At 62.2% G+C, this 12,042-nt stretch overlaps 2 protein-coding genes across 7 annotated transcripts; both read right to left on the bottom strand.

Moving 5' to 3' along the window:
• Window positions 1–788: 788 nt before the first annotated feature.
• Window positions 789–4,724, bottom strand: SCN2B (sodium voltage-gated channel beta subunit 2). Of its 2 annotated transcripts, none has more exons than XM_005531075.3 (4): window positions 4,470–4,724; window positions 1,844–2,010; window positions 1,470–1,680; window positions 789–1,387 (listed from the first exon to the last, which is right to left on the bottom strand). In XM_005531075.3, the coding sequence occupies exons 1-4, from the start codon at window positions 4,537–4,539 to the stop codon at window positions 1,188–1,190; spliced, it is 648 nt and encodes a 215-aa protein (XP_005531132.1). In that variant the 5' UTR covers window positions 4,540–4,724; the 3' UTR covers window positions 789–1,187. The 2 variants fall into 2 exon arrangements, with proteins under 2 accessions (XP_005531132.1, XP_087923040.1); XM_088066914.1 differs by lacking the exon at window positions 4,470–4,724 and adding an exon at window positions 2,976–4,394.
• Window positions 4,725–5,438: 714 nt separating this feature from the next.
• LOC106628605 (uncharacterized) lies at window positions 5,439–11,850 on the bottom strand. 5 transcript variants are annotated; one of them, XM_088066822.1, is made up of 9 exons: window positions 11,704–11,850; window positions 9,934–9,982; window positions 8,507–9,765; window positions 7,977–8,199; window positions 7,637–7,766; window positions 7,244–7,304; window positions 6,939–7,034; window positions 6,581–6,773; window positions 5,439–5,767 (listed from the first exon to the last, which is right to left on the bottom strand). In XM_088066822.1, exons 3-8 carry the CDS (start codon window positions 8,987–8,989, stop codon window positions 6,612–6,614), a joined length of 1,155 nt encoding a protein of 384 aa, XP_087922948.1. In that variant the 5' UTR covers window positions 8,990–9,765; window positions 9,934–9,982; window positions 11,704–11,850; the 3' UTR covers window positions 5,439–5,767; window positions 6,581–6,611. The 5 variants fall into 5 exon arrangements, with proteins under 5 accessions (XP_087922948.1, XP_014115287.2, XP_087922947.1 ...); XM_014259812.2 differs by lacking the exon at window positions 5,439–5,767 and having other exon boundaries at window positions 6,297–6,773; window positions 8,507–8,664; window positions 9,934–10,163; XM_088066821.1 differs by lacking the exon at window positions 5,439–5,767 and having other exon boundaries at window positions 6,297–6,773.
• Window positions 11,851–12,042: the final 192 nt, after the last annotated feature.

Below are 12,042 nucleotides of genomic sequence, written 5' to 3'. Positions count from 1 at the left end.
GTGACGGGACCTCCATCACCTGGCCCTGGGCAGTGTCCCCCGAGGCTCTGTGCACTGTCCTGCTCCTGGCAGCCACGGGAGAAGAAAAGCTCAAGCCCGGTGCCACAGGGGACACTGCCCTGGGTCATTGCCTGCCTGAACCCAGCTCAGCTGCCAGGTGAGGCAAGTGGCACACGGGGCTGGGCACGCTGGCAGTGCATTGCCATGGCAGTTACAGTGTGCAGTGCCCTGCAGGGAGCCCGGAGGAGGCAGTCTCAGCATCACAGGGCTGCTCCAGGGTGGCTGACCTGTCCTAACTCTGGGCCTGCTGTTGTGCCCAGTCCTTCCCAGCAAGTGCCCAAAAGCTCCTTCTCCTTTCAGCAGCTCCTTGTCCCCAGCAACCTCACCCCAGCACTCCCCACCATCTCCGTCTGGCTCATCAGCAGGACATTTTCCATCTCAATCACCCTCCCCAGGAAGGAAACGAGCACAAAAAAATCAGCCCAGCACCTTGGGCTGAGATGCTCAGACCCAAAACCAGCCCGAGAAGCAGAAGGGTCCATCCCTTGCACACCAAGAGCTGTCAATGGTTCCAAAGCACCGCAAAGCTCCAAGACACTGAGTGGGTGCATGGCCCTGGCCACTGACTTCTGAGCAGCCTGGGACAGTCCCTGAGGAGCACGAGCTTGCAAGGAGGAGACTGGCAGCTATTGGGATCCCTCGGGATGGGAACACCAGTGCCAGTGGCCCAGGCACAGCAGGAGCACCTCGGGATGACTCCAAGGGCAGACTGCTGTCCCCTGCTTGCATTTTCTATCGGGACAGTGAGCAGACAATGGGGCACGGGTCTGCCCAGAGCCCTCTGCCCCTCCTGGCACCCCCTACTCCAGTCCCTCTGTGCGTGGGGACCGCACAGGTCCCCCCTCACCCGCCCCAGCCTGTCCCCAGCACCTCCTCACAGCTCTCTGGCACTCAGAGCAGGGAACAGGCTGGTCCCAGCTCAGCCTCAGGGGCTTCAGCCCCCCTCCCCAGCCCTGCCCAGCACAGCCAGGCTCCGGGGACCTTCTCTCTGCGCCCTGCTCCAGGCTGGGTTGGGTGTTTGGATGGAAGGAGGGATGCTCTGGGGAGACAGAAATCCTTGCTCTGGGAAGCACATCAAGAGGGTCACGCTGTACAGGGGAGTGGAGGGAGGGGCGGGCAGGGGGGCATTACTTGGTGCCCTCGTCTGGGTTGCCTTCACCGTCCGTCTTCCCTTCCTCCTCTGTCTTCTGGTCGTCCGTGTTGAGCCTCTGCTGCTTTTTCCGGCGCACGCATTTCACCACCATCAGCACCAGGATCACCACGGCCAGGAAGCCGCCCACGGAGGCGCCCACGATCACGGCCACTGTTGAGTCGTGCTTCGGGAGCTCTGGGGACACAGGGCACGGGCTCAGGGCTCTGGGAGCAAGCCCCGCACCCATGGGTGCCCTGCAGCGCAGGGGAACACTGACCTTTGGTGAGCACCTTCAGGCTGATCTTGCCGTGGCCCCGGTGCCGGTCCGGGGGGTTCAGCACGTAGCAATTGTAGGTGCCCTCGTCCTCCAGCTGCACGTTTTTGAGGGTGAAGGACACGTCGTACTTGGCGGGGTTGCCGGTGAACTCCACGCGGTTCCCAAAGCGGTCCAGCTGCTTGTTCATGATCTTGGTGCGGAACTGCAGGAACTGGGCAGCCACGGGGACAGCAGCTGAGGCAGCATTCGGCACCCCAGGGCAATCATTTCCCAGCCAGGCACCCCCTCCCTGCACGTGCTGCCCTGTAAGAAACCCCGAGCAACACCCTCTGAGCTGGTCCCAGGACCCCCAGCAGATCCCCAGCGAGACTCACCAGCTCCTCCGAGCAGTTACTGCACTCCTGGTACGTCCAGTTGAGGGAAAACTGCTTGTTCTCCACCTTGTAGCAGGAGTTGAAGGTGCAGGAGAGCTTCACAGAGGAGCCATTCAAGGCATTGATGATGGCAGGGGCCATGACCTCCATGCCCAGTCTTGGGGGTGCTGCGATGAATTTGGGGGGTGTCACAGGCAGCCATCCTGGCAGCTGAGCCCACGTCCCTGTGCTGCCCTGCCTGCACAGAGCTCTCCCTGGGGCCTGGCATCGCCTTCCAGGCACATCCACACGCTCTGCATCCAGCCAGGACCGGAATGTCCCTGCCCAGCAGGAACAAGGGGAGCAGCCCCAGCCCTGGCACCGTCCCTTGGCTGGACAGGAAGAGCACCGTCCCTGCTCTGCCAGGGCTGGTGACCCTCCTGTGGCATCCCTGCTGCCGAACGCTGCTGCCTGCAGGCCAGCCCTGCTCCCGGCCGTCCCCCGAGGCTGTGCTGCTGCGGGATCGATGGCGCTGTGCGAGGCTGCAGCGTCAGCACGCGGGGCCCGGCGCCACAGCCACACGCAAATTTATGGCTGAGCTCATCACATTTCATTCCCAGCAGGACACAGCTACGGCAGCAGCGAGGGCTGGGATCTGCCAGGCCCGGCCCCAGGGGCTCCGGGGGGAATGCAGATGCTTTCCCCTGCCAGCAGTGCCCACGCAAGGATTCTCCAGCTGGGAATGACCAGAGCAAGATCCTAGTCGCTGCTGGGGAAACGAGGCCACTCCCTGATCCCTGGCCTTGCTGGTACAGAGGGGCATTACCTGGTGCAGCTCGCAGGGCAGGAATCACCTGGGGAGTGGGCAGGGATGGAATGTGTGTGCCCTGCTCCCTCCTCCACTCCTTCCCTGCAGCTCCCCACAGCAGCACCCAAACCCAGCACCTGCATCCAGCACCTGTCCCCAGGCTGGGGAAGGGGACCAGGCTCCTGTGCAGCCAGGCTGGCTGCAAACACGAGGCTGAGCCCTGACAAGCACAGGGACGTGGGGACAGGGAGCCCTGGGAGGGACAGAGTGTGTCCTGGGGGGCCGTGACACCCTACAGGGCAGGCACAGTAACACTGCCACCAGGTGCTTTTATGATCACCTCACCTCTCCCCTTGGGCTGCTGCTCTTTGCTCTCAAACCTTCTTCCCGAGGCCAAGCTGGGTGCATATCAGGGCTGCTCCGCTGGCCGCTGCGCTCCGCCTGCAAGCAGGGCAGGAAAGGGGCCAGGCTCTGCAGCCAGGGACGAGAGCCCTTCCCAAGCTGCAGGTACAGCTCTGCTGAGCCCCAGCTCCCACTGCCTGGTGTGAACCAGCAGCACTTTGAAGCTCCCTGGGAACAGAGCAGTGCCCTCGGCTATGGCCAAGCCCTGGGGACGGCTCCTTGCTTTGCTGGCAGCCGTGGGGAACGACCTCCATCCTTCCCCAGTGCAGGGAGGGCTCAGGGACACAGGGGTGGACACAGCTTGGGGACGAGTCACAGCACCCAAGGAAGAGGTGTCCTGATCCAGTGCCACAGCCTTGTTGCCCAGTGGCAGCCACCACCTCTGATGCCTCCAAGAAAACCTTGCAGGGATGGGAGAGAAGAGGCAGGAGCCGGCAAGAATGGTTGGTGGGGATCCCTGCGTGGAATCTGAGTGCCCCTCACATGATGCCCAGTGAGCCTGCAGGTGGGTGAGTGGCCTTGTCCCCTGTCCTTGGGGATCCCCAGGGCTCTACAGAGGGATGAGGTGCCACCAGCAGCAAACCTATGACACCACGGCCTGGCAGGACCTGGGAGCACCCATGTGTGTGGGTCCAAACTTTGCCACTGGCCGGGCACTCAGCCCTGGGGGACAACAGAGGTGGGGGAATAAACCCCTGAAACCCCAGGGACCGTCCAGGCCGCGTCCTGCGGCGCTGCGCAGACTCCCAAACGCTCCGTCACGCTGCACCCAGGCTGGGGGGGGGTACGGTTACAGCAGCCTCTACAGCAGCCCTGACTAGGTTTTGTACCCTCCTTTCCCAGGCTCTCTCCTCGGGGAAAAGCAGCCCATCAGGAGCTCCAGGACAGCACTTCAAAGGAGCGGTGCGCTCCCGGCCGCGATCGATGCGGAGCTGCTGACACAGCGCGGCTGCGGCGGGGCCGGGCAGCGCGCACGGACCGCGGCCCCCAGCGCGGCCACCAGCCCAGGGACAGCCACAGGGACAGCCACAGCACCCCTGCCAGCACCCGCAGGACAGCCACAAGCCAGCACAGCCCACCTGCCAGCACCCCAAAGGACAGGCACAAGCCAGCACAGCCCACCTGCCCGCACCTTGCCAGCCCCGTGCCCACGGCAGCCCTCTCCTCCGCCTGGCGTGCAAAGGGCTCTGCGCTCCGCAGCCAGGCAGCAGGATGCGGGCCGTTTTTAGGAGGAGAGGCACCATACCCCCCACCCCGCACGAAAGCAGGTCACCCTGGCTGGTGGCTCTCGGCAGGGCACACGCCAGACCACCTCCGTCCCCATCCCTGCGGCACGGCGCTTCCCGGGGCCGGCACACGGGACACGGGGGGTCCTGGCCGGGGACACGGGTGTCTCCCCACCTGGGCACATGCAAGGGGGCTCAAGCCGACACTTACCCAGCGAGAGGAGCAAGGTGAGGCCAGTGAGGAACAAGGTGGGCTGCGGGAGCCAGGCTTCCGGGCTCATTTTGACGGACTTTTGTGTGTGGAGAGGACGTGGTGTTGGTGTGGATTGTGGAGGTGGTGGAGGTGCTTTTTCGAACGCCCGGGTTATTTGCAGGTGACATAGAACATTAGAGCCGCTTTCTCCCCACAGCCCAATATGGCTGGAGCGGTGCTGGGGCGAAAAAAAGCAGTAAATGCTGTGGTTGGTGGATTGCAGCCGCCGGAGTGGGAGGGCGGAAAAATTTTCCCCTGAACTGCAGGCGACAGCTCCTGGCACTGCCGGCTCCCTGCTCTGTGGCACACGGTGGGCTCCTGCGGCCCCCAGACCCCCGGGGGCAGTGGGGACATGCAGCTGTGTCCCCTGTGCAGGCTGGCGGCCAGCCCTGCTCGCACCATCCGCGGCGGCTGTTCCCGTTCTGGAGAGCCCAGAGGGGCCCGGGAGGGTTGGAAATGCCCTCGCAGAGGCAGGCAGAGAGCAGAGGGGCTGCTCCAGGCTGGGAACAGCAGAGGGGCCCGAGCAGCCCAGCCGGGATGCCTCAGGTAGGCTGCAGCAGGTGGAGGTGCTCCTGGTCACCTGCCCGCTCCCGGACAGCTCCATCACTGCCCAGGGCTGCCAATCTGCTGGAGGCTCCTTCCCCTTCTCCAGCAGCATCTTCTCCCAGGATAACACCTCTCCTCAGCCAGTTCCGGGATGGGGAGGCTCTGCCCAGCAGTAACAGGGCTGGAGAAAGTCTTTGGTCCCCTTTGCACCGTCGGTCAAGAAGCCTTTGGGCCCTGGGTTCCAAACCTGGATTCCAGCTGCAGAGATGGGTGCAGGGAAGACAAGGCGTGACCTCCTGGAGACCAGAGAGGCAGCGACAGAGCTGCTCAGGCCCTGGGACACGGGGTGGTGGCGTTTGCTGGGACAGCATCACTGGGGAGAGAGGCAGGTGATGCCCCAGAGCCGGGGCACACCTTGGTTCCCGTGCAGCAGAGCCCGGGCGGGACAGGAGGGATGCAGAGGGGCTCTGCTGCCTCGCCAGGGTCAGGAGGGAGGCAGGACAGCCGGGAGAGAAAGCACGGGAGCGTCCCAGCAGCTCTGCTCTGCAAACACTGCACGCTCAGCACTTTCCCACCCGTCCTGGGCAGGCAAAGCCCGCTCTGCTCTGCTGCTACGACTGCCACGACCCCACAGAGGCCCTGTGGGATGCCCCGAGCCCCCAAATCCAGCTCCGGGGGCTGGTTCCTCCTAAATGCCGTCCCGCGGCTGCCTGCGGGAAAAGAGAGCAGGGTGTCAACGAGAACCAAGGAGCGCAGCGCGGCGCTGCAGTGTGCCGGCAGCGGTGGGAGGTGGAGGGTCCCGGCTCCCTCCGCACCTGGAGGTGTCAAACATCTATAGATAGCGCCCGGCACCAGAGATAGCGCCCAGCAGCCAGAGATAGAGCGGGAGCAGCGCCAGCGCCCGCCCAGGCGCTGCCCCGGGGGCCCGGGGGGGATGGCTGGGCTCCCCCCGGCCAGCGCTGCCCATCACCCGGCTGCTCTCTCATGGCCGAGGGACACACGTGGGGGACCCCACGGCCCGCAGGCTTTGTCCTGCTTCCCTCAGTCCCCATCCTGCTCCCAAGGGAACCCTTTTTTGTCCCGTTTGGCTTTGCTCCTGCCTGGAGCTGGCAGGTGCCCCGTGCGAGGCTGAACGTGTGTTCAGGGGCTCCCAGGCCCCGGGCCAGGCAGATTTTGGCACACTTGGACATCACATGCTTAGGCAGGAGGTAAAACGAAGACAGGATCAGGGAAGACTGATGGAAGACTCCCTGAGTTTTATTATCTACAGAAAAATACCATGACGGCTCCCGCTGCGTCTCCCCCCTTGGAGATCCTCATCCTGGGCCAGGACCAAAGCTGGAGCCTGAGGCTGTGCCCACTCTCTTCGGAGTCCAGGGGGCAAGAGCCGGAGGGACAGGTGTCCCCTGGTCCCCTGCAGACAGCTGGGGTGGGCTGTGCCCCAGCAGTGCCCTGGCACAGGGCACACAGTGACATGTCACCGGTTCTCAGTCCTCAGAGGGACAAAGGTGTTTAGGACACACCTGGACAAGGGGCTGCCATCCCTCAGCACAGCTATTTCTGCTGCTCTGGAGGCCGGGGGAGTGCCTCCCCGGACCTGCTGGGGGGCTCTTGGCTCTGCCCATCTCCCTGTGTCCCCTCTGCCATCCATTCCGTCGGGATCGCCCTCTTGGCCAGCTCCACGTAGACTCCGTTGTCGCGGCTGTGAGAGGGGTGCTGCAAGGAGCAAGGGGCAGGGTGTGAGCCCCAGCACGGGTACCAGGGTGTGTTTGGATGGCACGGGACGCTGGTCTGGCACAGGGAGTGAGTCCCTGGATGCTGCGACCCTGGTGAGGGGGGCAGTGATGTGGGGGCCCCGCCACGCCTGCTGCAGCTCCTCACCATGGTTATGTACGTGTCCTCAGCTCTCCTCTTCTTCTTTGCTTCCTGCTCAGCCTTGGGTACCTCAGCTCCGGGGATTGAGGAGTAAATCGCTTCCTGCCGGGGCGGAGCAGGGTGTTTGGAACCGAGCAGCCCCCAAACACACAGGGGCTGCCTGACCCCAGTCACAGGGCAAGCAACAAGAGTCCTGGCTGGAGCTGGCCAGGACCCCTCGTGCCTGGGCAGTGCGGGATCCCCTCCCCTGGCCTCCCCAGCCCTGAGCACACACACCCAACCCCAGGGACCCCTCCAGCCTCAGCTCTCACCTCTGCTTTGTTCTTGCTGCTGCTGTTCCCCATCCTCTCCAGGGCTGTGATGGTTGCAAACCTTGAGGGAAGGCAGCAGCAGTGTCACCTCCATAGGAGCTTCACCTGCTCCTCCTGTCCCACCCTCCCTCTCCCGGGACACTGACATCCCTTTGCACATGCCTGGGCCAGGCTACCCCTGCTGCTGGCACATCCCGGGGGGTTTGGGAGCCGAGGGGACGCCGGCCGGGCCAGGGTGACACTAGATGGCGTCAGGAGGCTGCACCCCACACCTGGGGAGCTGAACCCTCACACCTGAGAGCACCTGGGCAAAGCCTGGCCAGGGAGAGCAGCGCAGGAGGGCTGCAGGGAGGTGCTTCCTCACCCCCGCAAACCCAGAGCCAGCGCTGGTACCTCTTCCTCACGCAGAGCCCGGCCAGGAACGCCACCACCACGGCCACGCAGCCACAGCCCACCACCGCCGGCCAGAACCCGGAGTCTCTCGGGGGCTGTGCGGCATCCTCGGCAGCCGCTGCTTCTCGTCCTGCCGGGGAGACAGCGAGAGATGGCACCGCGGGGAGCCGCGGAGCCGCGGGAGGATGCGGGAGGATGCTGGAGGATGCGGGAGGATGCGGGAGGATGCGGGAGGATGCTGGAGGATGCTGGAGGATGCGGGAGGATGCGGGAGGATGCGGGAGGATGCTGGAGGATGCGGGAGGATGCGGGAGGAGCGGGGAGCAGCGGCGGGGCGCACCTCTCGGGGCCGGGCTGACGAGCAGCACCGTCCGGCTCTTGAAGACGCTGCTGTTCTGCAGCAGCCGCAGCTCGCACTCGTAGGTGCCGCTGTCTTGGACGCGCAGGTCCTGCAGCAGGATGGAGCCGTCCCAGCGGGAGATGTTCCCCCGCCACTGCACCCGCTTCTTGAAGCGGCCCGCGGGGACGGCGTGGTTGCTGTAGTAAAAAAACACCATCTCCTCCTGCCAGACGGCGGCGGGTGAAGGGTGTCAGGTGCTTGTCCCTTCTCAGGAGCTCTCAGCTCTCTCCCTGTCCCGTGGTGTTCTCCTCGCACGGAGCGCTCTCGGGGAAAGCCCCGGGACGCAGCACCCAGAGCAGCCGTGCCGAGGGGTCCTGCCCCACACGGGGACCCTTCTTCCACTCATGGAAACTTCCTCTCCTCGTGGCCTGGCGGATGGGCTTCCCCACATCCTCCCCACGGCTTCCTCACCCTCCTTCCCCTGCCACCGACAGCGTGTCCCCTCCCTTGCCACCCCTGTCCCGACCCACCTGAGCTCCGGCTCCTGCCTTGTGCAGCCAGTCCACTTTGTGCAGGGTCCATCCCCTGCTCTCGGGGTCTAGGAAGAGGCACGGCAGCAGCACAGAGTCTCCGGCCCTAGCTCGGAGCTGAGGCTCCATGAACACCCCTGCAGCCCCGCTGCAGCGCTCTGCCGGGGACAAGGACAGCACGATGAGCCCAGGGAGGATGGCCAGGTGCAGCCTGCCTGTCCCCATCGCTATCTCCTCTCCGGGGAAGCCTGGGGCTCGCAGCCCTGACCGGTGCAGAGGCCGAGCCCGTGCCTGACCCCTGCTCGTGGCGTGCCTGGGATGTGGGGCAGCACATCCTCCACACCAAGGGCTGCTGCCGTGTGATCCAGCCGAAGGGGAGTTGGAAGCACAACCCCTGCCCTCCACGCCTCGGAGCCAAAGCCTGCAGCTCCTGCAGGGCTGTGCCTGTGAGTCACTGGCTGGGAGAACCTGTGCCGCTCTCATCTGTACCAGGCCAGGGGCAATTTACAGGAATTTCAGTTCCTCCCTCACTGCCCATTTGGCTTCCTTCCCCTTTGCTCACAGGCTCCAGACCTGGGCTGCAAGTACATGTCTGGCCACATAACCACAGCTTGGGGTTTCTAGAGAAGCTGGACAGTGGGAAAAAAAGCAAACCAGGGGAACATCAAAGAGCACAGGGCTGACAACCAGCACGAAGCGGCTGCCAGCTCGCTGGGCTGCAGAGTGCGGCAGGAAGGGGATTAAAGGATCTGAACTGAATCTGAACTAAAAGATTCTCTGAAACGAGTGGGGCAGAAAATGTCACTGGAGCTCCTCAACCTGCCCTGCCTCAGCCTGCAGTGGCACTGCAAGGGGAGGCTGAGGCTCTGGCTGCTCTTTGCTGAGCTGATTCAGCGGGGAGCTGCTCAGACAGGTATGCTCATCCTCGTGGCCGAGCCACTCTGCTCAGCCTGTCCACAGCCACCGAGGGCTGGGCCCTGGCCAAGCACCAAGTGCTCGTCTGAAACCCTGTAAACAATGAATGCAAAGTGCTGCAGCTTCCCAAACAAGTTCTGTTGGTCTTGACCAGCCGAGGAGCTGGAAATGACAAATATTTGCCAGCAGAGAAGACCAAGGGAGCTGCCTGCCTCGAGCAGAGCCAAAATCAGTACCTTGGAAACCTCTCCTTGTATTTAGAGTTGGTGAAGCAGTCCTGCTTCTCTCGAAGCCTTGGAGCCTCAACAGAGGACACATCCAGGGGTGCCAGTGCAGTTTGCAGCCTGTGTATAGGGGTGGTTTGCAGGAAGGGGAGATGCAGAACACACAGGGCCAGAGGAGGGACTGGCACCCCAGAGAGGAGCAGCTTCTCACCACGGGAGCAGAGACCCTGATGGCTCTTAGAGCAAAGGCAGAGGGGAAAGCAGAGGGGAATAAAACTGAGAGCTTACCCAGCCATGTCAGCAGCAGGGTCAGGCTCAGCAGCACCTTCATCTCCCTCTGAAAAGAACAGCAGAGGTGACAGTGTTCCAGTGTCCCCTGGGGCAGGACACCAAGGACTGGCAGCCAGCTCAAGGTCAGAGGAAGACTCTGGTGTGCAGCCTCTGAGGCTGGGAGGCTGAAAGTCAGCACAGCACAGAGGGCAGAGACCGGGGCTCTGGTTTGTGAGACCACACTGAGCCTGGAAAGGAAGAGGAACGTGGGGGAGAGAGCTCAGCCTAAACCCCTTCGTGTTTTCCCCTAAGTCACGAATCTTTCCGGTGGTTTGGGGGTCGAGCCTCTGACATCTGAGCCAAGATGTTTGCAGGTTGACTCTGCCCCCAGAGCAATCAGATGGTTTTAATATGACAGAATCAGAGAAGTTTGGTCCTAAAACACAGAGCCCCTACCCCAGACCTAAATCCTTGCCTCTGGGTGCTGCACATGGTGAGAAGCTCTGCTGGAGCAGCACCATATCTGGTCTCTGGATTCAGCTTGACCTGCTCCACATCTCTCAGAATAAAGCTGACATCTCCCTTCTGTGCATCGTAGATTTATCCTGCAGCCCAGGGAAGGACTGGCTGTCACCACCAGGAATGTGCCAGCCAGTGTCCAAAGGAAGGCAAGAGCCTCCCTGCTGCCCTGTCCCATTCATTTAAGGGTAAATAGTTACTGAGAGCAGCTCTCCCGTCTGAAGAACCCTCATGTGAAGCTGGAATTGAGGCTGCCATTACCAGCACGTATTTTCTAACACCTCAGAAATGAAATAGAAGGACAAGAGCTGAGTCATCTCTGGCATTTTTGGTGGCTTCTCTCTTTTTGCTCCATTGTGCAAGTGATAGGCTCTCCAGCTCAGCCTCAGGCAGGGATTCCAGGCCCAGAATCAGCTGCTGGGGACCCTTGGATCAGTTCTAGGCTGAGAAAATCACTACAGCTTTGTACCTTCATCACCCTGCCCTTTCCACAAGCATATCCTGAGAAGTGGCAGCAAACCTTCTGGAATTCTCTCCCATCTGCCTCTCAAAGCACAGGACCCCTCTGGGGCTGGGTTTTTGTGTGGTTTGCTGTGCTCTGTGCAGCTCTGCCGTGACACACTTGGCTGCACAGCCCGCGCTGGTGCACACCCGACCTACAAACACAGCTCCTGCTCAGCCCCAGGGCCCTCAGCTCAGGGCAGCATAGCTCAGGGCAGCAGGCACAGCATCCTGCTTTCCCAGAGACACTGCCAAAACCTGCAGAGCTGCACCCTCCCAGGAGCACCCCTGTACAGCAGCCAAAGCAGCAACCAGCTCAAAACCCAGTCCTGTTTGGCTGTGAAAAGCTGAGATTTCTATACCCAGAACCTCCAAGAGCTGAGCTGGGGCTCTGGGCCCTATTTGCCACCAAGTCCTTGCTGGGTTTATTGCCCTGGTTTGGAGAAGGATTTCTGGTCCTGCCCAGGAACACATTTTTGCAGGATCTCCCCCTGTGACACACAGCAGTGAGAGGGTGCTGGGAGGCACCAGCTGGAGCCAGCACCCACTCACCAGGCTGCTCTGTGTGTGCCAGTGCTGACACATCCAAATCGCCTTTCCCAAGCACACTGGGGGAAAAGGGGCACAGACACCACGTGGCCTTCACCCTTCCCTGCTTTTGCACGTGGCATCTGAGTCGACAGCACTTCTGCTCCCCTGGTCCTCTTCTCAGGAAAAACAAATGAAAAAAAACATCCAGAAATAAGTATTACAGCAAAAAATACTCACCTAGCGTGGCCTGGAGAGGTCAGCTTGTCTTGCACGAAGGGCTCTTCAGCGACTGGGTCAGAGTACGTGAAACAGTTGCTAAATCATCTTGAGGTTGCATATGCAAGATCTTCCTTGGCAGCCTTTGGTTCCTTCTCTAAGGTTGAGTCTGGTGGTCACTTTCACACGCAAGAGAAAGCAGAACAACAAATCAGGATGTGCAACAGAGAGGGGAAACCAACTGCAGATGCATCTGTCTGAAGCAGGGGCGATGGGGCAGCTTCAGGAGGCACCTGACAGGATGAGCTGGGGCTCAGTCCCTGTGAGGGACTGGCCTGACCTCTCACCATGACCAGTCCA

The sequence above is a fragment of the Pseudopodoces humilis genome, chromosome 25, assembly GCF_049639895.1.
Source record: "Pseudopodoces humilis isolate 2021_Gansu_Grassland_sample_001 chromosome 25, ASM4963989v1, whole genome shotgun sequence".
NCBI classification, from domain to species: domain Eukaryota; kingdom Metazoa; phylum Chordata; class Aves; order Passeriformes; family Paridae; genus Pseudopodoces; species Pseudopodoces humilis.
Note: the sequence above shows the minus strand (reverse complement) of the source record. Positions and strands in the feature narration are given on the sequence as shown.